Source organism: Tremella mesenterica (assembly GCF_000271645.1).
Source record: "Tremella mesenterica DSM 1558 unplaced genomic scaffold TREMEscaffold_8, whole genome shotgun sequence".
In the NCBI taxonomy this organism is placed as follows: Eukaryota; Fungi; Basidiomycota; class Tremellomycetes; order Tremellales; family Tremellaceae; genus Tremella; species Tremella mesenterica.
The window spans coordinates 1-24,984 of NW_006711232.1; the positions used below are offsets into that span (position 1 = coordinate 1).

Sequence of the window (24,984 nt, forward strand, 5' to 3'; positions counted from 1 at the left end):
AGCTATCAGTCAGCTCCATGACCAGTATGGGTACGTAGCGGACCTACGAAATGGACAGATACATTGGAAGGTTGCTTGGGTTCTTTACTCATCGTCTTCAGTGTACGAGAAATGGCAAACTCCAGATGAGATTTACCGAGGGTTAACCGTGATAATATTAATGGGAGGATGTCAAATACGACACGATTCGATGCAGTGTCTCTCCGTTACCTCTGTATGAGGTGAAAGTACTCGACAATAGGGGTGCTCAGTTCTATAATGGCTAGTCGCGACATTATCACAGATAAGTGAACACCTGTGATAACGAGCCATTTTTATGTCATAAATGCCACGTGTGAGGTAGAAAATGCCACGTGTAACCCCTCCTTCGCGTCCTCCCCCATGTCATCTCATGCAGGTTTATGTATATGTATCTCGGCCATTGCATTTCTCAACTATCTACTAAGCAAAACCCCTCGGATTTCGTGTCATGCCTTCCAAAACCCCTCGAGCTCACCTCCTGCACGATTTAGAAGATGCCGCATTGCTTCTGTTTCCTCTGCTGGACGATCATACCTCAAGGGCCTGTTTGGAAGACATAATTCAAGCACATCAACAAATCTCAGCAAATCGTTACTTAGATCGATACCCGACTGTCTCTAACAATCTTCCCCGACCCTCTTTCTACCACAGTGACATTCTCCTCTTCGCAGAACGAGGCATTCGTCATAAACAAGCATTTCGCATGTCCCCTAGCCATCTTGATGACATCGTCGATTTTTTCAAGGATGATCCTGTCTTTTTTTCAAGAGGAAACAAGCCTCAGGCCCCACCAAAGTATCAGATAGGGTTACTGGTCTACCGAATGGCTCATGGACATGACTGCAGGACATTAGATCGCGAGTTCGGGGTCTCAAGCGAGTTTTCCTTCCAATTGCTCTGTCCATTTTGCTAATTAGTTAGCCGGCACTGTATTCAAGTGGTGTGACCGGGCCCTCATTGCTATACTGAAAAAACGATCTTACTTCATCTCCTGGCCGTCCCCCACCGAAAGAATTGAAATCAAAGCTCGATTTCTCTCTGAATACTCAATTCCTCACTGCGTAGGCCTCATCGACGGCTATCATGTGAACCTCTCAACTGCTCCTGCTAGAGATGATGCAGGGGCTTATCATAGCCGCAAGGAGAGGTATGGCTTCAATGTCATGGCTATCGTCGATCATACAAAGCGTTTTCGATATATTCATTACGGCTATCCCGCTTCCAGCAGCGATCAACGAGTTCAGCGAGCTATCGAACCCCTTAACACGCCCTCTCAGTATTTCAGCAACCAGGAGTACCTCCTGGCTGATTCTGGCTTTACAGCATCGTCTGTCGTCGTACCAATGTTCAAAAAGAGTGCTGGCCAAGCGGTTCTTCGAGGTAAAACCGCGTATTTCAACTCTCGAGCCTCTGTCATGAGGGTAGGGGTCGAACATTCAATAGGTGTGTTAAAGGCTCGATGGACGATACTTCGATCAATGTCTATGAGACTTCGAACTAAAAGAGACGAAGCTATGGCTCACGCAATCATTGTAGCCTGTACAATTCTCCACAACATCCTCATAAACACCGACGAATATTACACCGAAGAAAATACTGGAAATTTACCAATTGAACCACTTCGAGATGACCTGCCTGCAGAGGAGGTAGCAGAGGACGATTTCTTAGGTGCTGGTCGTCTCAGGCCACACATGAGAAGACGTCATGAGTTGGTGGAGCAAATGTTAGCATTGGAGACAGAGGAAATCGACATAGACAACTTCATTTTATCATGAAAAAAGGTGAGTGGTTTCAACTACCTATCACTCTCCGACCAATTGCTCCACTCATCATATTCGGTGTGAACGTCTCCTTCCCCTTCTTCTCTGTCCCTGTGAGCTCTATCATACCTCTCCTCTGCATCTGCGATAGCCTGAACCCAGGAAACACGAAGTTCTACCGGTAGTCCTTGCTCTGCAGTGAGACGAGCTTGAGCCTCCTTCGATGTTATGACCAACCTCTCATTTTTAGCCCTTTCCTTCCTCTGTCTCTTCGAATCTTCTCTTTCTTCCTCTTGGATAGCTAGCTTACGCTTCTCTAGGCCTATCTCCTCCCTTCTGCTCGCAGCAATCCCCTCAAACAACCCCGCAATACCTCCAGCATTGTTTTTTCCTTCCCCCCTCCTGGACGATGTGTAAAGGCCTGTAAATCAGCTATACCCTGACCTTAGTGGCTATGCAGTCCATGTCACCGTGCCTGACGTACCTGCAGCTCGCTTGGTCAGCCTATGATCACTAAAACTGCGTTCCCTAGTCGCAGGACGTGTATTTTCGCTCTGAGTCGATGTATCTTCAGTTTGAGACTCTTGCTGGCCTAGGAAGTCATTCAATGACATCTGAGATGGTGATGGAGGCCTAGGAGAGTGTGGAGATCTCTCAGGAGAAGGAGAGGGGTGGTGAGAACCCCTCATAATCGTCTCGAGTGTGACATTCGAATTTCCGGTGGTACCTGTGCGAAGGGATTCTGTCCCGCCGTCTCTTTCGGCAAATATGGGGTCCACAGAGTCATATTCAGGACACTTCTTCAGTACAGTGGCTGCAGATCAGCTAAGGAAGCATAGGAGTGATGAACAGCCAGGAGACAGATGATACACAGGTCACAGGAGGTATTCGGGGAGAAGGGGAGAAGGGAGAGACGGGGACTCACCTTTAACCGTCTGTTCAGCTTGATTTATCTTCTCTGGATCCTCACTACCATCCACCATACTCTCGAATAAACCCTTCCCTGTGTGATTTAGCCAGTCACGGGCCTCTCGCCACCTTCTTAAGAGTTCACGAATCTAGAAGACATCAGCAGAGTTTTAGGGGGGGAGAAAAGGAAGGAAATCACACTTACCTTGTTTTGTATCTGATCAGTCGATCTTGTAGTTGGACATCCTGACTTGGACATCCACTCAGAGCATTCCCTAGCCATCCCCAGCTTCTTCTTACCCCCTAGGCCATGTTGATACTTCTTGAAGTTATCTCCCATAGCTAACCACTCAATAAGGTAGTCGAGCGAGCAGTATTGGCCGGTACCTTGATCTTTTGTCCAGCCTAAAGTTGCTGGGGGGTTGTCCTGACTATCCTCTTTGTCCCTGTTCCTCCTTTGCTGAGTTCTAGTAGATGGTTGCCGAGCAGTGGAGGGGATATGCAGAACCTACTGAAGTTAGCAGGGGTATGCGAAGGGGGTTTAACGACATATTTACAGGTGGTGACGGTGACCTCAAATTACCACCCCCCAAGGTGTCCATAGTATCAGCTTGAAGCTACAGCTCTCCTCTTTCAGATTCTTGGCTTTTTATCGCTTTAAAGTGTCTCTGTAAGAAGATACGATAACTCTACGGTGATGATGAAAACTCAACGGTCACTTTTCACCTGTGGTGATGTCGCGTTTGTTTGTCATCAAAATTACCCGAAGAGGAAAATTTTACGTCATTTTAACACGTGTTATTTTGGCGTATCAGAAATGAGCACCCCTAATAATACCATGTTCAACGCCAAAGTCGATGGACGGTCGAAGTGGAGCCCCGGGATCGGGATTTCTTTTTGGATTAATTACATAAAATGTATTCCGAGAAATTTCCATCTAGCCAAAATCTTGTCCGTGGTTTCTCTACGTCTTGCAAAACTATCATCCACCCCAATCATGTCGGGTTCACTCACTCATGTCCTCTTCGAGGGATCATCAGGTTATGCTCTATTCACAGTCAACATGCAAGAAGAAATCGCTGCAAAGTCAAAACAACTTCAAGATGCTATAGCAGATTACAACATTTTCTCTCGTATGGTTCAATTGGCTTCTTTCCTCCCCTTCACATCTGCCGCTCAAGCTTTAGAAAACGCCAACGATATCTCAGAAGGTGTACTTAACCCTCATCTTAAATCTTTATTGAATCTGATCGTCCCAAATGCTGCTGGGAAGGGAAACAAGAAACAATCTGGGGTGTTGTTAGGGGTTGCCGAACGTGGATTAGGTGGGGCCATTCAAGGAGAACTGGGTATATTATGTGATACGGGTGAAAGAGCTTTGGAATTGATAAGAGGAGTAAGGTTACATCAAGAGAAGATGTTAGTGAAAGGGGGGATGCAAAAGGGAGATGTGACTATCGCTCAATTAGGTTTGGGACATTCTTATTCGAGAGGAAAAGTAAAGGTTAGCATATCTTCTTGTTCCATGTACATCCTCTCCCATTCATGATACAAAAGTACGTAGTATGACATCGGCATCAAGCGGCCTTTTTGTCAATGCTACAAAGCACGTCTTTGACGCATTGACAAGGAGAGAACATTCAATGTGACCCCGCTAAACCCACAGTTCAACGTCAATCGATCAGATAACATGATCATCCAAGCTATCGCCCTCTCCGATCAACTAGATAAAGACCTCAACACCTTCTCCATGCGTGCCAGAGAATGGTACGGTTGGCATTTCCCCGAACTCTACAAACTCGTTCCCGAAGCACACCAATATGCACAGCTCGCTGTTCTGATCGGAGACCGAGCTTCACTATCCGAAGCGACTCTTGAAGAGATGCAAGAAATTTTAGATGACGATGAGGTTCGGGCGAAGAATGTTTTGGATGCTGCCAGAGCCAGTATGGGAAGCGATATCTCCGAGATTGATCTTATCAACATATCGAATTTCGCTGAGAGGGTGGTGAAACTTGCAGAGTATAGGAAGAGTCTGAGGAAGTATCTGGTGGAGAAGATGAATGTGGTCGCACCGAATTTATCGGCTCTGATAGGAGAGACGATCGCTGCTAGGTTGATTAGTCATGCGTGAGCCGCTTCCCTTCATTGTCCACTGACCGGTCCATGTTCCGTGAGCTCCGGGGAAGGTGGGGAGGGAGCAGCTCAGCTTTTCCTTGTTGTCGATCGTGGTCCAACTATGCAGTTTGCATCTTAGTATTGGAGCTGACTGACAGCGGCTCCTTGACAAACCTTGCAAAGTACCCCGCTTCCACCGTTCAAATTCTCGGTGCCGAAAAGGCTTTATTCCGCGCTCTCAAGACCAAAGGCAACACGCCCAAAGTAAGTTCCTCCTTAACGAGTACATTGCATCCGTTGATCATCAGTACGGTCTCATCTATCACTCTACATTCATCGGCCGTGCTGGCTCAAAACACAAAGGTCGTATCTCTCGTTTCCTCGCTAACAAATGTTCCATCGCCTGTCGGATAGACTGCTTCTCTGATGTCCCCACAAACCGATTCGGCGAGGCTCTGCGGGCACAGGTAGAAGAAAGATTGAACTTTTTCGAGACCGGTACACCGGTGTCTAAGAATACCGAAGCTATTCAGAAAGCTTTGAAAGCCATCGCAGCCGATCTGGACGATGAGGATGAGGACGATGATGAGATGGACATTGATGATGTGGAGGTGTCAGAGGTGAGTGTCTGTTGTCATTGTATCGACTCAGAAAGTCACGGTCCATGGGATTGAGACTCAGGAACCATGCTGATGGTCAGGCCGTGAAACAAGTAGCACGAGACCAGGCTGAAGCTGCTGCGCTCCGAGGGCCATTAGATCCCGAGCTGCAAAAGATCGCAGTGGCCATTCCTGGAGGCGCTGTCGCTTTGGGTGCTTTGACACCGAAAGAAAAGAAGGAGAAGAAAGAAAAGAAGCGAAAGTCTGAAGTCGGACTGGAGAATGAGAAGGAGAAGAAAGACAAGAAGGATAAGGATAAGAAACGAAAGTCTGAGGAAGTGGACGAGGATGAAGAGGAACGAAAACGGAGGAAAAAGGAAAAGAAGGAGAAGAAACGGGCTTCATTAGCTGCAGCAGACGTGTCAGTGGAGAAGGATAGCAAGAAAGAGAAGAAGAAGAAGCGCAAGTCCGAGGTGGAGTCATGAGAGAGAGGGGGTCTTCTTCTGACGTGGAGGGGACGTGCTCGTAGTAGAGGTTGATGTTGTGATTTCATGCCATATACTTTGACTGTCTACATATCAAGGACGCTACTCGAGCCTAACTCATCGTGCGTCGCGTCTCGGTTGACACCTCCACCGGCTTATCAAGCGATGAGCGATCGAGCGTGCTCTGTGCTTTGTGCTTTGTGATTGTTGTGTATGTGTAAGTATGTGTAAAACTCACGGGATGTCACGTCGGATGGTAGGAAACACGTCGCGACGTCGCGCTTGAAAGACGCGAAGAGGATCAATCTTTGGCTTTATTCGATCCCCACTTAGTGTCGGTTGACGCGTTTTCACTCAGGATCCAACTTTTGTCAAACTATTCAAAAAGCCTTTGCACCAATTTCCTCGTCCCCTTATCGTCTTCCCCTTGCGTATCACCCATAACATCTCAGCTCAGCTTGTATCGTTCTCTTTGATCAACTAGACTCGCTCATATCCTATCCATTGTTTCCTAGTGAGTATCATTCCTATTTGCTCTCGATCCCTTTCCCCCATTTGCTGACTCATAGATTCACCACACTCGTTTGACACGTCCCTCCTTCACATCATCTACCCGTCAAGATGGTCATGTGGATATACAAACGTGACGGCCGCAAAGAGCACGTAGCATTCGACAAAGTTACCGCTAGAATCAATAAACTATCATATGGTCTCGATCCCAACTTCATTGAGCCTGCCGAGATAACTCAAAAAGTCAGTACTTTACCTTGTACATCTTCCAAATTCAACTCGGTATGCGTGATCTCGCTGATTTTGTAGGTCATTCAAGGTATTCACACTGGTATCACCACTGTCGAACTCGACAATTTAGCAGCAGAAACAGCAGCATATCTCACTACTAAACATCCCGATTATGCTATCCTCGCCGCTCGTATTGCCATTTCCAATCTTCACAAAGAAACCAAGAAATCTTTCAGCGCAGTCGTACATGATCTTTACAGTTGGGTCAACCCCAAGACTGGTAAACATGCACCTATGATCGCCGACGAAGTCTATAAAGTAATCATGGACAACAAAGACACTTTAGACGCTGCTATCATCTACGACCGTGATTTCGCCTACAATTACTTTGGTTTCAAAACTCTCGAACGATCTTACCTTCTTCGTGTCAATGGGAAAATTGTCGAACGTCCTCAACATATGATCATGCGTGTCGCTGTTGGTATTCACGGTGATAACATTGATAAAGTTCTCGAAACTTACAATCTCATGTCTGAACGTTATTTCACTCATGCTTCCCCTACTGTAAGTTCACATAGCTATGGAATTTGTTGAGTTTGGCATAAAACTGATTAATAGTTATTCAATGCCGGTACACCTCATGCTCAAATGTCATCATGTTTCCTCGTCGCTATGAGGGATGACTCCATCGAAGGAATCTACGACACTTTGAAAACCTGCGCACAAATCTCAAAGACTGCAGGTGGTATCGGTCTTCATATTCACAATATCCGTGCCAAAGGTTCCTACATCGCAGGCACCAACGGTTATTCCAACGGTATCGTTCCCATGCTTCGAGCCTTCGACGCTACAGCTCGATACGTAGATCAAGGTGGTAACAAACGTCCTGGTGCATTTGCCATTTACCTCGAACCTTGGCATGCCGACATCTTCGATTTCCTCGATCTACGGAAGAATCATGGTAAAGAAGAAGTTCGTGCTCGTGATTTATTCTACGCCTTGTGGATCTCAGATTTGTTCATGAAACGAGTCGAGTCAGATGGAGATTGGACCCTCATGTGTCCTGCCGAATGTCCCGGTCTCGCCGATGTTCACTCTGAAGCTTTCGAAGAGTTATATGAAAGATACGAAAGAGAAGGTAAAGGTCGTAAAACCATCAAAGCTCAAAAACTTTGGTTCGCAATTCTCGAAGCTCAAACTGAAACTGGTGGACCTTTCATGCTATACAAAGATGCCGCCAATGCAAAATCGAATCAACAACATTTGGGAACTATCAAATCATCTAATCTCTGTACAGAGATTATCGAATATTCTGCTCCTGATGAAGTCGCCGTTTGTAACCTCGCATCTCTAGCATTACCCGCCTTTGTTGATATGGAACGCAGAGTGTACGATTTTAAGAAATTACATGAAATCACAAAAGTTGTTACTAAAAATCTCGATACCGTCATTTCTCGCAATTACTATCCCGTACCCGAAGCTCATCGATCAAACATGCGTCATCGTCCCGTCGGACTAGGTGTACAAGGTCTCGCCGATGCTTTTATGGCTTTACGTATGCCATTCGATTCTCCTGCCGCTCGAGAACTCAACATACAAATCTTTGAAACTATCTATCACGCAGCTCTGGAATCATCTTGCGAGATGGCACAGGAACGCGGAAAGTACGAAACGTACGAAGGTTCTCCTATTTCTCAAGGTAAACTTCAATTTGATTTATGGGGAAGGGTTCCTACCGATTTATGGGATTGGACAGAATTACGTGCCAATATCGCTAAACATGGAGTGAGGAATTCTCTATTGGTCGCTCCTATGCCAACAGCATCGACCTCTCAAATTCTAGGATGGAACGAATGTTTCGAACCTTACACTTCAATGTTGTATGCTCGTCGTGTATTATCTGGAGATTTCCAAGTAGTTTGTCCTTGGCTTTTACGTGATTTGATCAATCTCGGTTTATGGGACGATCATATGAAAAATCTCATCATAGCTGCTGGAGGTTCTATTCAAAATATACCAAGTATCCCAGCTGAGCTCAAGGCGATTTATAAGACTGTATGGGAGATTTCTCAAAAGGCCGTGATTGATTTGGCTGCTGATCGTGGAGCGTACATTGACCAGAGTGAGTGTTGTATATCAGGCTACTTACTATCTTCATCGTCTCTACCCTGACCCAATCCATTCGAATGCGTTAGTTCTAACGACGGATGGAAATGGATGATCGTCATGAAGTGGTACACTAAATGCTTTGAACATGACTGACGACCAGGTCAATCTCTCAATATTCACCTTGCCAACCCATCATTCTCTCAACTCACATCGATGCATTTCTACGGTTGGAAACGAGGTCTCAAAACCGGTCTTTATTATCTTCGTACCAAACCTTCAGCTCAAGCAATCCAATTCACCATAGACGCTTCAACTTTAAAACAAGCCAAAGCTCTTGCCACAGGTCCGACACCTCTTCCCGTGTCTAATGGTGATGTCGAATCTATCGTTACACCTCTGCGTCAAGTCAAAATCGCGACCACTGCGTCTACTGCACTTTCTGCACCTCCTTCTGCCACTTCGTTGAATAAACGACAAGATTCTCCTGGTCCGAGTGAAGAAGAAGAATTGACTTATGAAGAAGCTAAAAGGAGAGCAGAGGAAAGAGCAGAAGCAGCTTTACAATGTAGTATCGATAATAAAGATGCTTGTGTCATGTGTTCAGGTTAGAGTTGTTGTAATTTATTTCTTCTTTACTTTTTACTCTTTGATGGATTTCTTTACATGCATGTTGATGTTGATGTTGCTGTTTGCTTACGGTTTTGCTATTCGCTTTCGATGCTTAACTCTTCACTTTCCTCTCCCCTTTTCCATCTATTTTCACCATTTGACTATCTTTTCTCGTCTCTTCTCGTCATAGTGATAAGTACACTCAAACACGTATCTTGACACTCTGAAGTATCAACACATCCTCATCTCTGGTAATCGTTACATGAACAGCACTGGTCGAGGTGGGTAAGATGTCGACTGAACATTTGTTGGGGGATATGGGAGATATCCTCGAGGCTCTCATGGGGGTGGATAATGGACACAGGGATAAGTATGTTAATCTCATCTCTCTCTGAATTACATTCTTGTTGCTTCGACTGCTTCTTCTTCACATAAGTCTCAGCTGCTAGCTGCTCTGGTCCCTATTTCATGGTCACCCCATACATACGTCATGTCAAAGCCAATTACCGAGATTCTCAATCTTCGGACAGAGTCACATTCCACAGGTCATAACATCGATCTCCTCGATCTCGACTTCAGAACCTTCCCTCGGGGTCTGGCTCCCTGCTTGACAAACCACATTACGCCCGATGTTGCAAGTGTATGCCCACGAGCGACCTTATGAACCCACGCAATGAACGCACAACACTCTACCTCTTTTGACCTCATGGTCCCGACCATCTGATATCTCAACGGACGATATCATATCATCTTGTTACCTGATTAGTGTCACATCCAGTCTCTCCTCGTATCTGATTTATGCAGCTAGCCAGCTCATAATGTCATATATGAGACCCATGATCGTCTCAGCTCATGCCATACAATATCCCCAGTAGATGGAGGGCTTTAGAAGGGCGAATGGATGTCATTTCGAGATATCTCAATAAGGTCTCTGGCTTTAGGGAGTATATCATGGCGAAAGATGGAGCGTCTTGAGGTGACATGATGTCAGAGATAGCTGACTGATTCAGAGCTGAGAAACATCTCCAGAATCTAGCTACTGAACAACCTGGTCCGGTGTTATTACTTTTAGCTCAAATTGGTGCATTGGGTGTAGGAGGTTTCCAAGTTGATGTGAGTCATCTGTTTGTCTATCTTACTCCAGACATTTCCCTTCTCACACGTCTTGAATACCTCTTCACACTTGCTCCTCTCACCGCTGCTCATTTTATCACATTTGACTAGCTACCTTCACCCCCAACACACTGTGAAGGGGAAAGGTGGAAGGGCCTAGTTCGGCAACGTCAACCTTTTTGGTCTGGATCAGCTGTCTCCCTTCTTCAGTATGACATATCTACAATGTCGTTCCTCGCACTGACACAAAGCAACGTTTCCTCTGTCTACTTATTCTCCGCCGATTAGCTTTCAGTCGGCTACCTGACTTACACCTCAACCCTCAGACTCCTCACCCCACGGCACCGTTCGATTATATCACCGAAGAGGTCAGAGGGAGGATAGAGACTGTTTTATGTACTGGGTTGAAGGATGAGGTGAATGTTAGGATGAGAAAAGGTTTGGGGACATGTGCTGGGAAATGGGCACAAGCGAGTATGCTTCGGAAACGTAAGTCTTGGGGTTATCCTCACTTCTCAATGTCTATCTCTTCTTCTTGGTGCTTACCTTCAAACCTCATTCCATCAACTTGATTCCGAACCGTTCATTTTGCGCCTTGTCATAAGCGCCTGTTTCTCGGCTGAGGTCTTTTAGAACGAGCACTCCCAGCTCTAGACTCTACACGCTCGGTGCGGGCGTCGCTCACATTCAGGCCCGATGACTAGACTACCTCCCGTTTTGATCAGCCTACTCGGGGATCCGACACCCTTCCACCGCTTCACAACCTATCAAGTTATCGAAATTAACCCAACTCTACTTATCGACTCTCGAGGGGGAGTAATCAGATCTCCCGCTTTCCTTGGTCAAGTCCTCCAAGGCGGTCTTCATGATCCCAGCTATGACGTTCGTGCTCAAGCTATAAAAGCTACCACGGCCTCCCTCCTCTCTCAGGCTTTCTCAAGTTCACAGAAGATCGAATATGGGATATCTCTCGTTGCTGAGATATTCAAGGTGCGTCGTTCTCACCCCTCTTCAAACACCACAAGCATACATTACTACTCATACACAGCTCACAGTGAGAATGGGTCTGGCTGACATCCAGTCTTTACCTCATTTCCCACCTCCTATCATCGGTAAAGCTATACAACCTCTTATAGATCTAGCAATCTATTATCCAGATTTATGGTTATCACATCTCGATCAATGCTTGCCTTTCCTTCTTTCCACCATGGCATCTCCTGTCCAATATCCCACACCGATCGCACTATCTCGTTATGACCCGACTCAAATGGAATATGACGATTGGGTGGTAAGCTGCAAAGCCTCCACGGAAATCTTGCTCAGTCTTTTGGAAGTGCGCAAAGCTCAACTTCTGGCATGGCAAGACGCTCGTGTGGCGAAAGATCTGGTGGGGCTTTTGTTAGAGTGGCAAATCACCGCTTTAGGTCTGTTGGGAGATGATTGTACGACTTGGCTGGAGGCCGAAGTGGTGAGTATGAAAATTTGGTTGTTGATGGAGCTGATGAGTAGTTGGAAGATGACGATGAATATCCCGGAGAACCTGAGACTTCCTTGGATCGGTTATCGGGATTAGTGGGTGAGTCTATCGTATACCGTCCTCGATGTGTTGTGCTGATGTTCGAGGTGGTGAGTCGCGCTTTAAGTGCTATGATAGGAAACAATGGTCATACTCCAACCACAGTCCATCACTCCGCAATGGGCAGCTCAGGCGTAGCGTCTTCCTTTGATAAGTCACTGGAATGGCGATACATATTGTGTTGCTCACTGCAGCTCAAATCGACCGATAAGATAACATGAACTGAAGCTCAGGCGCGATTATCCTTCCTACACTACTTGAACACGTCAGAGTACTCCTCCCACGACCAGAATGGATCTGTCGCTATGGTGCACTTATGGGACTTTCGGTGGCGGCTGAAGGCTCCTCTCAGGTCAGTCTTGACCATTTATTATGTTATACACTTACCTTTCTTAGGCTATCATTCCGCAGATCCGAGACATAGTCAAGTATGTCCCACTCCATCTTCTCATTGTTTCCGCTGAGCCCCAGTCTCATCGGGCACACAGCTCATGACCCGCATCCCCGCGTTCGGTGGGCCTTTCTGCATTGCATAGGTCAAATGGCTGTCCATTGCAAGGTAAAGCACATGCTTAATTTTGGTCTACCGCCAGCTGATATGTAGAGACAAGTCCACAAGATGTACTCCGACCAGATCATGGAAAAATGTCTGGAAATGATGTCGGATCCTCAACCTCGGTGAGATGATTGGTTCAGTACACTGAGTCTGGCTGACACCAAGTCTCCGAGCACAATCCATAACATGTTTACACGTGTTCTTACAAGACGCTACGGCGGAACAGGTCATACCGTACTTGGATAGATTGGTCCCTGCTTTCCTGGAGGGTTATTCGAACGGTCCGTCCTATATTCAACGATGCACCATTGAGGCCCTCGGTGAGTTATCCCTCCTAATCCTTATGTCAGCTGACACGTAGGGGTTCTGGCTTTGTCAGTGGCAGAAGCATTCGAACCGCATTACCGTGCGTCACAGGTGCAAGTTGAGAACAGGCAAGACTGATATACAGATGATGTGATGGATATGTTACTTCAAGTGCTCAGCACAGCAACAGAAGACGATAAGACGATCGTTCTCGAAGTCCTGAACAGTGCTACTACTATAGGTTTGGCAGTGGGAAAGCGAGTTTTCGTCACGGACGCCGCTAGGTTGGCGGCTCTGATGTTGGCCATTCAGAATCAGATTACGGATGTTGGGGATCCCAGAGGGACAGAGCTAGCAAAAGGTGAGTGTATTTAAGTTCCTACGTCCCTAAAACCCTCAACCTCAAGCTTTTCCGTAAGCAATGAACGAGAAAAGAAGAGGTGAAAGGTGTTATCGAAAGTGCAAGGGGATGATGCTTATTATGCAGCTTGGAGGAGAATCTCCGCAATACTCGAGGATGACTTCAACCCTTTTTTACCCTTCATCATCCCGCCCCTTATCCGAGCAGCCGAATTCAGACCTCCTCCACGTGAAACTAAAAAGTCTCGTGAGTGTTTACCTCCTATACTGTTGCGAATGTTGGGCGACCTCTGATGGTCAGTGAGTGGTGAAGACGAGGACGGTGGTCCTGAAGACCCTGACGTCATTTATACTGCCGAACTAGAAGAGAAAGCTATTGCTTTTGAGAATTTGGCAGCGTATGCGATCAACACCAAGGGTGCGTTCGTGCCCTGGCTCGAGAAATGTATGTTCTTAGGTGTGGATGCTTTATCTTTTCAGTATTCAGAAGATGTCCGAGAGGTGAGTCAATCCGCTATTCTGTCATACCACATTTATCTCCTCATTTCGATTTTCAAAATACAGAGCGATACAGAATGATACGAGTGGAACAGTGCTAATCTCAGTCTGCCGCTTTGTGAGTTCCGTCTCAAGTTCAGTGTGAGAATCCGGATAATTTCGACTCCTGATTCTCAGTCTCATTCCCGGCTTATTACAAACGGCCAAAGACGAAGCTCGTATCCCCATTCCGAACGTGCTCGAAAGTATCTTCTTGGGACTTTTAAATACTATCGATCAAGAACAAGATAACCTTTACATACCCACTTTGTTCAAATCATTTGCCGATTCCGTCCGTGTCATTGGCATTCCCCTTCCACTCAATCTCGTCCATCGATTCTTCGACGTGGCTCAACGACGTGCAAACATTTGGTTGAAAGAACGAATGGAAAGGAAGGTTTTGAGACAAAGTGGAGAGATAGATGAAGGTGATAAACAATTCATGATCACTGAAGAAAAAGAAGAATCGATTTGTCTTGATAAAGTTGATGAAGCTGCGTTAGCAGTTCAAAAGACTTTGATGATGCAGAGTGAACAGCCGGAGAGTAAGGGGTTGATGAAGATGTTTGGAGATTTGTGTGTTACGACACATGAAGCTAGACAGTATGAAGGTCTTTTCAATCAACAATGAGGGATGGTCTGTGCTTTCGAATGAGATATACGTATATCATGACTGGTTAGGTCCATGGGAATAGTTACTCGAGTGATGATGTTAACGATGATGAGATGATGACTTGAAGAACAAGATTTGGTACATATACTTTCTTGTATGTTGTTTAATAAATGCATTGCATGGTATCATCCTCAGGATGGTTTAGAGGTTTAAGATAGTAAACCGTGTTGTTGGAGATAATCAGAGATGATAGCTACAGCTCCGGCAACATCAACTTGATCTGTCCTAATGTGTATCTCGGGAGATACGGGGGGTTCGTACGGTGCTGATATACCTGTGAAGTCTGAGAGGAGTTAGCAAACTTTATTGTTTCATTCGTTCAATCTTCCTGAGAAAAGCGGAGCTGAGTTATATTCCTACACCCTTGCCCCGTCCCACATCTTTAGCATTTATGAGTACTAAGGAAGTATCCTCAACCCAAGCCGGATATCTCTAAAGTACACATCAAGCTAAACCAGACAATTCAAATGACGAAAGATCTCACGAAATCCAAGATATTTCGGAAATCTTCCAAAACGTCTCCAGATACGATCACAAGTGAAGATCACAACTTGAAATGAAAGGAGATGAATGAATGAATGAATGAATGAGAAAGAAAGAAAGAAGTGGACGAAAAAAAAAACAACGATGACATACCTTTTATAACACCCTCCCTAGCTTTCTTATACAAACCTTTTGGATCCCTACTTTCCACCACATCCAAAGGAGCGTCAACAAATACTTCTATAAAAGGTATTTTAGGAGAATGATCTTGGTGTAATTCTCTAGCTAATTGACGATCGGAAATGTATGGTGAAATGAATGCTGTTATTGATATAGAACATGATAATGAGAAGAGGAGTGATACGTGAGAAATACGACGGATCTGAGGTTGATCAGTGATTTTCTCTTTTTTTGTATTTTTGTATTTTTTTTAATCGTTCTTCATTTATCCTGTCTGGTATTCTTTCTTTTTTGATTGGAAAACTTGGAATATTTATTTTCATCATATTGATGATTTGTTTAAAAAAAGGGATCTTTTTTCCCTTTATTTTACTTTTCAAAAGTATCAAGTTGGTAGTCAAACTTCAATTTCCCCATGTGTCCGAAATGAACTTGATCTCATACGTTTCTCTCGAAACTTTGAACAACACTTGGCGGCCTTGGCTGTGATATCTTTCCTCGACGAGATTACCCAATTTCCATAAACATGGAATGGGAGATCAGAGTAGAGAAGAGAAGAAGAGAAAAGTATAGAGATTCAAGGGAGGGAAGATGATAGTTGAAGAAGAAAAAGAAATATGGACACGGAAAAACAAACTCACATTCTCTACCCTACTAGCAGGATCGAATCCTAAATCTTTATTCAGACCAAAACGTATATTATCACCATCTAACCTATATGCGTGTAAACCTTTATGAAGTAAATGTTGTTCTAATGCCGTTGCGATGGTGGACTGAATGTTAAACTAAACCCTTTCAACTTGTCCCCCTTCTCATGGCATTTCATCTGTTTCCATGGCACTTATCTTGATTATCTCATAGTTTGTCTTGATTCCAACATGATGACAGGAATCTCACCAGCATATCGGAATGAAATATATCGTGTTTATGAGCGGAATGAGTGAATGATGAGCGGAATGGAGGGGATGTCAGAGATAGAAGAAGGAAGAGTAGTAGTAAACCCACCTTGCCACTCGCACTCAAACCGGTCAACCATACAGTCGCCCCTTTCTGTTTCAACAACCCAGATCTCTCTTCCTCACTCACAGCACCAGGGTGGAAAGTGATGTTCGTTGCCATTCTACTACGTCTTCTCGCAGTCAGCTGTTTCGATGAGGCCAGAGACGAGACGAAGACCCTTTATATATACAGAAACCTCGGGAAAAGGCACCAAAAAGAGATGTCACGCCATCGATAAGCGAACATTTATCTGGAATCTAATCTTCCATAAAACACATTGATGCATCCGATATTCCATATACCTTACCCACCACATCAACATCACATCGTCTCCAATCTCGATAGATCTACACACACAAAGAGGCTGATATACGAATAGATGGATATAAGAGTATGCATCAAAACATGCGATGATGCCCAGGGTCATCCTTCAAACCCTCGCCCACCGCCTGTGGTATTCCCACTCGCATACGTCCTGAGATCAGCATCAGGCCGAGACATCATCGTAATTCGCCATGGCTCAAGCGACCACAGCACTGATGACAAATTTGTCATATCACAATTCCATGAACCCACAGGTAAGCATGAAAGTGATTGATCATCAACGGGTCAGGCGAGAACGCCGCAAGGTAGCGAGACAGACTTTTACTCACTTGCGCCCACCGCTAAACGGTCTCGGAGGCGGAAACATCCCTTTCATCGGGAATGTCCAATTCCCCACCACAGCAGGCGGCTCAGACGCATCTTCCTCTTCTCCATATCCATTCAACTGATTCCCATTGACCCCACTGGTAGCATTTGTCACTATCGGCGGAGCTAGAGAAGCTCGATTAGCCGCCGGTGACAAACCTGGGGGAGGTGGAGGAGGGGCAAAGACCGTCCCTGCTGGAGCTGGTCGACGCCCTTGAGGGGTAGGAGACGCCGGTGCTTGTCGGGGAGGAGGGGGAACGGCGCGACTAGCCGGGCTAGGACCAGGTGGTGGTGGTGGAGGCGTCATCCGTGCTGGACTTGCACCAGGAGGAGCAGGGGGAGGGTTGGAGGGTGCTCTGGGACGAGAAGCCGCCAAAATGGCTGCCGCTGCTGGACTTCGACCGGAAGGAAGAGGGGGAGCATCTTCGTCGTCTTCATCGTCGATCGGTGCTGTAGGTGGAGGAATACGAGGTGGTAGCTGACGCGCAGCCGGAGGAAGAGGTGGAGGGGCTGGAGGAGTGGGAGAGGGGGCATTCAAGGGTGTGGGCCGATGTGGAGGAGATGGTGCGAAACTGTTATTTGACGCAGACGGGGGTATCGGTGGTGGTAGCGTCCGAGATGGTGGACCAGCAGAGGCTGGACGGGAAGGTAACGTTGGGGCACCGGTGGGACGTGGAGGAGGGGGAGGAGCACGCTGATAAAGTCAGTATGTGGCCTGTGAGGTGACGAGAAACGTACCGGAGGAGCACCAGGAGGGGGCGGGGGAGGAGGGACGGTTCTCTGCACTTAGTCAGCTTGTCTCTGAAAGGTCAAGCCTCGAGTAAGATATGCAAGAACATGGCCAAGCTTGAAAGCACCCACCCCTGCTGAGGCGCTCGCCGGACGTTTTGGCAACAAAGGCGCTCGATTCGGTAATGGTGGAGGAGCCAGATGCCCATTTGGCCTTGGAGGTGGAGCGGGTGGGGCGGCCCTTGCTGGCGGTGCCGGCGGTACAGAGGGAGCTGCTCGAGGTGGCGCAGGAGGAGCTTGAGGAGGAGCGGGAGGCGTAGAGCGGTACGGCGCCGGTGGTGCTCTTGGGGGAGCTGGCGGAGCAGCAGGAGGTGGGGGGACTGGGGGTGCCCGAGCCGGCGGAGGTGGGATTGGAGCGGCAGGTGCACTGCTATGTCAGCTGTGAACGATCTGCATATAGCAGCTTACCTTCTCGCAGGCGGTCCTGGTGGTGGTGGAGGGGGCGCTGGAGGCGGAGGTGGACCTCTGCTCGGAGGACCGGGGGGTGGAGGAGGAGCAGGGGGAGCTGTGGTCGGTCTAGGCGGAGCAGGTGCAGGTGCAGGCGGAGGCGGACCGGAATGTCTAGGGGCTGATTTTGGTACAGGAGGAGCAGAAGGAATAGAAGGCGGTCTTGCTAGAGTGGAAGCACCTTCTGAAATTGTCAGTCTGGATCTTCCATAAGGAGAGATCTCACGATTGCCAGTCTTCCTCAATGTCGGTATACCTCCTGCAAATAGTCCAGCGAGCTGTTGAGCAGGTCCACCGCTCGGTGGCGCAGGCGCCGAAGAGGGACCAGGAGAGGAGCCTGCAGAGGGTACGGGAGGTGCTCTGACTGGAGCTCCTCCTCCTCCGCCGCCGCCACCACCACCACCACCGCTGGAGACTCGACCATCGACAAGTGGGGAAGATCTATCATTTGTGACTGCTTTTCGAAGCCCTTTGCCGGCTGTTCGTCAGCTCAACCTCTTGTAATATTCTATTGGTTTGATATACGTACATTGAATTTGATTGAGCAAAGCAGCATTCATGTTGCGTGTGGGTATGAAAGAGAAAAAGCCAAGAGATGACGCAGAGACGTTGCACTGCCGTGGGATCTTGGTGCGGGATAAATTGGAATAAAGAGGGGACGATTATATTCCCTTCAGCTCACTCGCCTCTGACGTCGCTCTTACTTCGTTCCCTACAACCTCTTATCAAACCTGGTGACAAGTAATCATGAGCGGCAGCATAAATTTCTCTCCTTGTATGTCTTCGTTTGCCTCCCCAACAACCGATCTCTCTCGCTGATGTGACAGATCAACCGCCTCCTGACGTCCCATCGACAGATCCTCCATCCGACTCCAATTCTCTTCTAGGTGGCAGGGGTAAAGGAAAAGCCAAACGACCTTGGTTCAATCGGTTAGTACTTCTTCTCTTCACATACAATATCCTGTGTGTCTCTCAAACATTACCAGTACGCTGATTGATAGCGACGCATCATACGCCAACACATACCAATCCGGTGGTAATCTCTCCGACCCATCTTCCGTCCCTCAAGCATATACAAATGATCCCGAATCTTCAGCATATGCCGGAGGGTCGGGTATGAATGGTTCAGCCAGTGAAGATAGGGCGAACGCTTGGGAGAGTAGGTTTGGTTGGAGGGTAGATGTGATGGCTGCTGCTACGTATCTCGGAGGACCTATAACGGGTATGTCCGATTTGGTCTTCTGAGAAGAGAGAAGTGACTTATGGGTCTAGCATTAACATTTCTGATATTGGAGACGCAGAATGATTATGTTCGATTTCATGGTGAGTTGCATCACCATCCTTCCATTACTTTTGCACATCACTTGACAACTCGTACTCTTCGTCGTCGGAGCTCTGAAATAGGTCAGCCTCGTGGACACCAGTTCGGGCTCGGTCATTATATCTTTCTCTAACCTCGTCAAGGGTTTCTGGAATTGAGTGTATGCTCGAGATAACGAATGGAGAATCTAATGGAACAATGCTTATTATAAGCCTATCAATCAGCCCTTCTCACAACCCCACTGCTTGCCCTTCTCCTTCTATTCAACCTCGTTATCCGTCTTCCCACATTTCTCCGAGTTCTTCTCATCTTGGGATCGATATGTGTTACCCTCTACGCTTCATTCAGAGCGTGGAAAGATGCTCAAGAGGGATTGGGAAGATATTGGTTGCCATATATTGGAGAAATTGCCGAGAAATGGGTAAACGAGGAGTAATTGAAGGGAAGGACATTGTGATGTATACTCTTTGCATAGGACGAGTTGGAGTAGTGCGTTCGTTTGTAGATGTCAATTGCTTTTGCTCTGCATTTGAAAATACAAATAGACGGTTTGATGGTTCATCTCAGTACGAATGTCTGGAGCCATAGTCGTCGGGCGAATCGTGCTTGCTTTCCAAACGCCTTCCCCCGTCGCTTTTCCGTTCTGTCCCGTCCTTTCTCATCCTTGACTCTTGACTTATCCTTGACACTCGCTGTAACTTACACGAAAATCATCTTGCCTATACTCTGTGTGTACTGATTTCCACCTGCAACCGAAATACCTAACTCGTTCACTCGACCCGATTCTGTGATGTCTCCTCTGCCTCTGTGGAAGTCGCAGTTCAATCATCCCAACTTGCTCGCCTAAGTATATCCTCAGTGCCTAAGTTGTCGCAACGGACATGTCATCCAGATGGTCAAACGAGTTCAACATGGTTTGTCTTTCTCTCTCTAATGTCACTTTCCATTCAAACTACAGACTACATTCTCAAGCCATGACAACAACTTGTTCTTTCTGCATCACAACTTGCCCTAGGCTACCAAAATTCTGATCTCAGATTATCTACAACATCCGACATCGACATCTACTCCGATTCATCCTCCTAATCCTATCTTTCATATGTCTTCTAGGTCTTCTCACATTCCATCTCCCCCCTCCGTCATTCCTTCCCTCTCCGAACTCACACTACCATCCTATATCTCCATTCCGAGTTCCCCCTACACTCTTCCGACCTCCTCCAGATCCATCACGACCGACATTTTTATCACCTCCCTTGGCACCGAAAAAGAATGGGATGGTCGTCCCTAATTCTGTACATTATGTGTACGGTTTGAAACCTGTCAAAGAGGGAGAGAAAGTACCGGAATTACCTTACTATGCGTATTTGGCAATGAAGAGTGCTTTGATGGTTTTGAAGCCAGAGAAAATGTATTTGTGAGTTTTTTTTATCGTTCTACACTTGACTCTGTTCTCGACCATCTTAATTTACTCATACTCCAGTCTCTTTCACTTGGAGTCATGCCATTGTGTTCAATGCCCATAGTCCTAGGGCGACTAGACAGTCCAATAACAAATACGACATTGACATTGGTGAAAGAGTATCTAAAACACCCCCAAAGTACAACTAGGCCTACTTTCGTACTTCACTTCATCAAGTATCATTTCAAATAATATCAGACTTAGAGGAGAGAAGTGGAATGAAAAACCATCTAACCCTTCAGTCACTACATCAATTTACCCACTGGACCATGGTGGGATCTAATATCCCCTCATTTAACCTTAACACCAACTATCGTCCCTTATTCCGTATTCGGTAATGAGTTGAATCATTTCGCCCACCAAGCGGATATCTTACGTTTAATGATAATGAAACATATGGGTGGTATATATTTAGATATAGATATGTTCATGTGAGTACTTCGGTTTTTTCTTCTTTTTTTCTTCCTTATTTATAGAGATGATAGAGAAATGGGACCATGTTGAAGAGTTGTTAACGGGGATAGTATCAAGCCTTTCGACGATTTAATGTACGAATCAACTACATTAGCAATGGAAATGTCTCCAGATAGTAGAAGAGATAAACTTGATCCTACAGGTTTATGTAACGCTGTTATAGTTTCTGAACCAGGATCGGTTTTTATAAATAGATGGTTAACTTCTTATGATACTTTTAATCAGGATTCTTGGGCTAGACATAGTGTTGAAATTCCTTGGGTGGGTTTTTTTCTTTTTCGTATATTCGTTTTCTCATGTCATATTTCCGCATATGATACTTGGTTACTGGAGTACCGGCATTACACTCATTATCTCTCTTTATCGTCGGTTCAGTTTATATATCTTCTTCTGGATCGAATGATTCAGGAAATGCTGACTTTGGAAGGAAATTGCTAGACGTTATCCGGACGAAATTCAAGTACTCAACCATAAAGCTTTTTTCTGGCCTATGTGGCATGGTGATGAAGTTCAAAGGGTTCATGAACGTAACGAATATGATTTCTGGGGTTCTGGACAATATGCGTGAGTCTTTCCATCTACCTCAGATCAACCTCCCCTTTTCTCTTTCTCTACTTGTTCCTGATATAGAAACCGGAACGGCGGGGGACCAATTTGGCTTGGCGTCCCGGTTTCTACACTCGCCGTCATGATGTTTTTAAAACACGCGATTTGCCAGTATGCACCGTTTCCCTGTGCAATATTGCATCTCAGTGATTGTGTCCCCGTGAATGGAGACGTAGGGTGATGATAATGGACGTTGGCTGAAGAAAACAGTTATCACGCTTGGGAAAGTTTAGCTATGAAATATTTATCCGTCTTATCACCTGAAAATATCCAAACGGAGGACACATCGTTTCATCGGCTCTTGAGACCTTTCGTAGGACCAGAGGATGATGAGGTGTATCGTTCGTGGCGTGGTAGCTAGGATATGAAAGTTTAGCATATATGCATTCATCTCAATACCAGAACTGATTCGGACTTGATATTTGGTTTTTTGTGATTTATGTCATGTTTATCCTGGAGTTGAAAAGATTTCGTCGATATGTTGGAAGGATGACAGTTGACGGAGGAGTCCTTTTTTGTGAATGACCTTTTACTCCGATAGAGAAATAATGACAGAAGAGAGTTGATGAATGAAGTAAACTTCAAACCAATCGACGTTGTCCCGATCGGACAGCTTGGGTCCATTGATCTTCCTTCTCCTCACTCGACGGCGTGACCGATAAAACAGTTTTTACAGCTGGTTCAGTCATGTTCACATTCGATATGACCTGATCAATCCTCCTAATAGTCCCATCGATCAACCTTTCTCTCAAACTTTCACTTCTGGCATTCTCACCACCTAACAATTTCATCTCATTTCTCTTTTCAGAAACTTCCAAAACCTCTTCTTCCCCATTCCCATCTCCCTCTTGATTCTCTGTCTCGACTGAAGAATCTGAATGTCGTGAGACTTTCCCCAGAGCGGCTTCTGCCTCTCGTACGAGTGTTTCTAAACTTTCACGTTGATGTAGAGATTCTAATAATTTACTAAGCTCTTCCGCCTCTTTTTTCATTTGATCCGCTTGTTGTTGGAATTTCTCAGGTGGGATATCTTTATTTATTTGAGATTTCCATGAATTACCTTTCATCGATTTTGATCCGTCATTCCGAGCCAGGTCAAAGGGTCGAGATGTGGATGAGGAGGATGAGATAGAAGAGGTAGAGGTGAGAAGAAGAGATGAAAGTTCATCTTTTATCAAACGGGCAGTACCAACACCACGATAACCGAAAGACGTGTATATTTGAATTATCGAACATCCCGCATGAGCGAATGATAAAGCGTCCGAAGCTGTAGATATTCCACCGCAACCGATTATGGGTATTGAGGGAGGTAAGAGGGGACGTAAGGTACGGACAGCCTGAAGTGCGTAGGGGAGTAATGGGGGTCCGGATAGACCACCGGTTTCAGAGGCGTTGGCTGAGGGTCAGACTTCAGATTCCATTGTATGATAAGTTATTCCATGACCTTTCGTTGTTTGTATGTCAGACGAACGCTTCTGTACTTGTTTGACACTTTGAAGGGGTGAGGGGAATTCTTTCATGAGAATGATGAGACAAAGTTCAGACTCCACTCACAAGATTTCAATCCCAAACCTTCTCGTCTGATAGTGGTATTGGAAACGATAACACCGTCCACACCTGAACTTCTTACAGCACTAGCCACATCCGCTAATTCATCCTCGTTCAAATCACAAGCCACTTTCACTGCGATTTTAGGAAGACCATCCACCATAATCTTGTTTCTCTCCACTACGACATCATCCAACAACCTCTTCAATATCTCCCTCCCTTGTAAAGCTCTTAAACCTGGAGTGTTGGGGGACGACACGTTGATCACTACCACATCCGCATATGGACCTAGAGTTCTAACTCCTCGTACGTAATCTTCATTAGAATCTGCTGCAGAAGTCTTATTCTTGCCCAGATTGACAGCGAGGATATGACCCGGTCGAAGAGAACGTGGTAGACCAGATGGGGGAAGAAGGTTGGAAGGGAGTGGAGAAGGGAAGTAAGATGGGTGAGATTGAGCAAAGGAAATGAGACGGGAACGGAGGTTGAACAGTGCTTGGCCATGGCCTAGCGAGTTGAACCCGTAGCGGTTTACAGCGGCGGAATCTTCTGTCAATCTGAAGAATCGAGGTTTGGGGTTTCCAGGCTGACGAGAGTTAGAGATACCTCCCTAATATATTGAGGCGAGTTTTTGAGTGATTTATACCAGTAGTATTGGTTGTCGAGTGATCAACAAGGTAGGTAGGAGGAAGAACAAGAGGAAGAGGATGAAGAAGTGTCAGAGTCAGCTGAGATTTGACTCACTTGAGGTTCCGGTGTGATACTTCCTACCTCCACATACCCAAAACCCAAATCAAACAACCCATCTATAGCCTCGGCATCTTTATCGAAACCCGCCGCTATCCCAATAGGATTCTTGAGTGGTATCCCAAAAATCTAAGAGCTATCAGCTTTCGCTCTCACGACAAGTTACGCATCTCACCTCCGCTTCCAGTTCCTTCCCGTCAACACCCATATCCCTAGGTCGGGCCCATTTCGGTAGTGACAGTAGTCTGATAGCGAGCTTGTGACCTGTCTCGGGGTCGATCAGTCTTGCAAGGGGCATCATCACATGTTCATGCATTAAAGACCTCGAGTCGTAGTAATAAGCCACCAGAGCCACGCTTGTTCCCAGAAGAAGAGTGGTAGAGATGAACCTCCTGGGGACGGAGGATGACGCATGACGGGTGGAAGTTGTCTTGATGTGAGGTCTTCTCAATGGCAGAGGAGAATAAAGGTAGTTTCTGGTGTGTGACCCGGCGTGGCCGAGCGATAGTCTGGGTACCATGGTAAGATACGGAATGTCAAGAACTTAGGAGAAAGGTCAAATATCGGCAGAGCAGGTTCGAAGACGGAGATAGAGTCACTGTCCGCTCCCCACTACTCCCCTCCTGCCCACTACTCTGCCAGCAAGGTCCCCCTCTATCACGTCACTATGCATTCCAACGCGCTCCCCAGTCGACCTCAGTAGGGACACTCGTATAGGTAGTGGTCATCTCTCAAGAGCTGCGGCTTACACTTTGGTGGGGAAGGCGAG

At 46.2% G+C, this 24,984-nt stretch overlaps 9 protein-coding genes across 9 annotated transcripts; 4 read left to right on the forward strand and 5 right to left on the reverse strand.

The window, feature by feature from the left end:
* Positions 1-616: 616 nt before the first annotated feature.
* On the reverse strand, positions 617-1,438 carry TREMEDRAFT_63323 (uncharacterized protein; the record flags this gene model as incomplete). The annotated part of the gene is made up of 3 exons (XM_007005678.1): positions 617-777; positions 1,121-1,293; positions 1,320-1,438. The coding sequence occupies 3 exons, from the start codon at positions 1,436-1,438 to the stop codon at positions 617-619; spliced, it is 453 nt and encodes a 150-aa protein (XP_007005740.1).
* A 378-nt stretch (positions 1,439-1,816) lies between these two features.
* On the reverse strand, positions 1,817-3,292 carry TREMEDRAFT_63324 (uncharacterized protein; the record flags this gene model as incomplete). The annotated part of the gene is made up of 5 exons (XM_007005679.1): positions 1,817-2,202; positions 2,266-2,595; positions 2,707-2,839; positions 2,896-3,198; positions 3,248-3,292. 5 exons carry the CDS (start codon positions 3,290-3,292, stop codon positions 1,817-1,819), a joined length of 1,197 nt encoding a protein of 398 aa, XP_007005741.1.
* Positions 3,293-3,671: 379 nt separating this feature from the next.
* TREMEDRAFT_71924 (uncharacterized protein) lies at positions 3,672-5,979 on the forward strand. Its single transcript, XM_007005819.1, has 5 exons — positions 3,672-4,194; positions 4,357-4,820; positions 4,967-5,072; positions 5,117-5,428; positions 5,509-5,979. The coding sequence occupies exons 1-5, from the start codon at positions 3,688-3,690 to the stop codon at positions 5,890-5,892; spliced, it is 1,773 nt and encodes a 590-aa protein (XP_007005881.1). The 5' UTR covers positions 3,672-3,687; the 3' UTR covers positions 5,893-5,979.
* A 310-nt stretch (positions 5,980-6,289) lies between these two features.
* Positions 6,290-9,398, forward strand: TREMEDRAFT_39705 (uncharacterized protein). Its single transcript, XM_007005613.1, has 5 exons — positions 6,290-6,406; positions 6,462-6,645; positions 6,712-7,197; positions 7,252-8,755; positions 8,903-9,398. Exons 2-5 carry the CDS (start codon positions 6,514-6,516, stop codon positions 9,349-9,351), a joined length of 2,571 nt encoding a protein of 856 aa, XP_007005675.1. The 5' UTR covers positions 6,290-6,406; positions 6,462-6,513; the 3' UTR covers positions 9,352-9,398.
* Positions 9,399-9,641: 243 nt separating this feature from the next.
* On the forward strand, positions 9,642-14,430 carry TREMEDRAFT_32588 (uncharacterized protein; the record flags this gene model as incomplete). Its single annotated transcript, XM_007005612.1, has 16 exons — positions 9,642-9,721; positions 10,362-10,464; positions 10,716-10,953; positions 11,156-11,454; positions 11,546-11,932; positions 11,974-12,044; positions 12,269-12,392; positions 12,437-12,468; positions 12,512-12,599; positions 12,645-12,718; positions 12,762-12,916; positions 12,958-13,002; positions 13,048-13,263; positions 13,390-13,504; positions 13,568-13,783; positions 13,938-14,430. 16 exons carry the CDS (start codon positions 9,642-9,644, stop codon positions 14,428-14,430), a joined length of 2,736 nt encoding a protein of 911 aa, XP_007005674.1.
* A 191-nt stretch (positions 14,431-14,621) lies between these two features.
* Positions 14,622-16,254, reverse strand: TREMEDRAFT_32223 (uncharacterized protein; the record flags this gene model as incomplete). Its single annotated transcript, XM_007005576.1, has 4 exons — positions 14,622-14,755; positions 15,109-15,337; positions 15,777-15,908; positions 16,141-16,254. The coding sequence occupies 4 exons, from the start codon at positions 16,252-16,254 to the stop codon at positions 14,622-14,624; spliced, it is 609 nt and encodes a 202-aa protein (XP_007005638.1).
* A 303-nt stretch (positions 16,255-16,557) lies between these two features.
* TREMEDRAFT_63328 (uncharacterized protein) lies at positions 16,558-18,620 on the reverse strand (the record flags this gene model as incomplete). The annotated part of the gene is made up of 6 exons (XM_007005680.1): positions 16,558-16,609; positions 16,788-17,518; positions 17,563-17,604; positions 17,686-17,980; positions 18,022-18,538; positions 18,590-18,620. The coding sequence occupies 6 exons, from the start codon at positions 18,618-18,620 to the stop codon at positions 16,558-16,560; spliced, it is 1,668 nt and encodes a 555-aa protein (XP_007005742.1).
* Positions 18,621-19,245: 625 nt separating this feature from the next.
* TREMEDRAFT_32459 (uncharacterized protein) lies at positions 19,246-21,275 on the forward strand (the record flags this gene model as incomplete). The annotated part of the gene is made up of 5 exons (XM_007005600.1): positions 19,246-19,282; positions 19,333-19,383; positions 19,594-19,802; positions 20,419-20,795; positions 21,083-21,275. 5 exons carry the CDS (start codon positions 19,246-19,248, stop codon positions 21,273-21,275), a joined length of 867 nt encoding a protein of 288 aa, XP_007005662.1.
* A 1,805-nt stretch (positions 21,276-23,080) lies between these two features.
* TREMEDRAFT_32541 (uncharacterized protein) lies at positions 23,081-24,735 on the reverse strand (the record flags this gene model as incomplete). Its single annotated transcript, XM_007005607.1, has 4 exons — positions 23,081-23,316; positions 23,475-24,054; positions 24,213-24,344; positions 24,391-24,735. Coding segments are annotated over 4 exons (1,293 nt in total), but the record flags the coding sequence as incomplete, so codon positions are not given.
* Between the last annotated feature and the right edge of the window lie 249 nt (positions 24,736-24,984).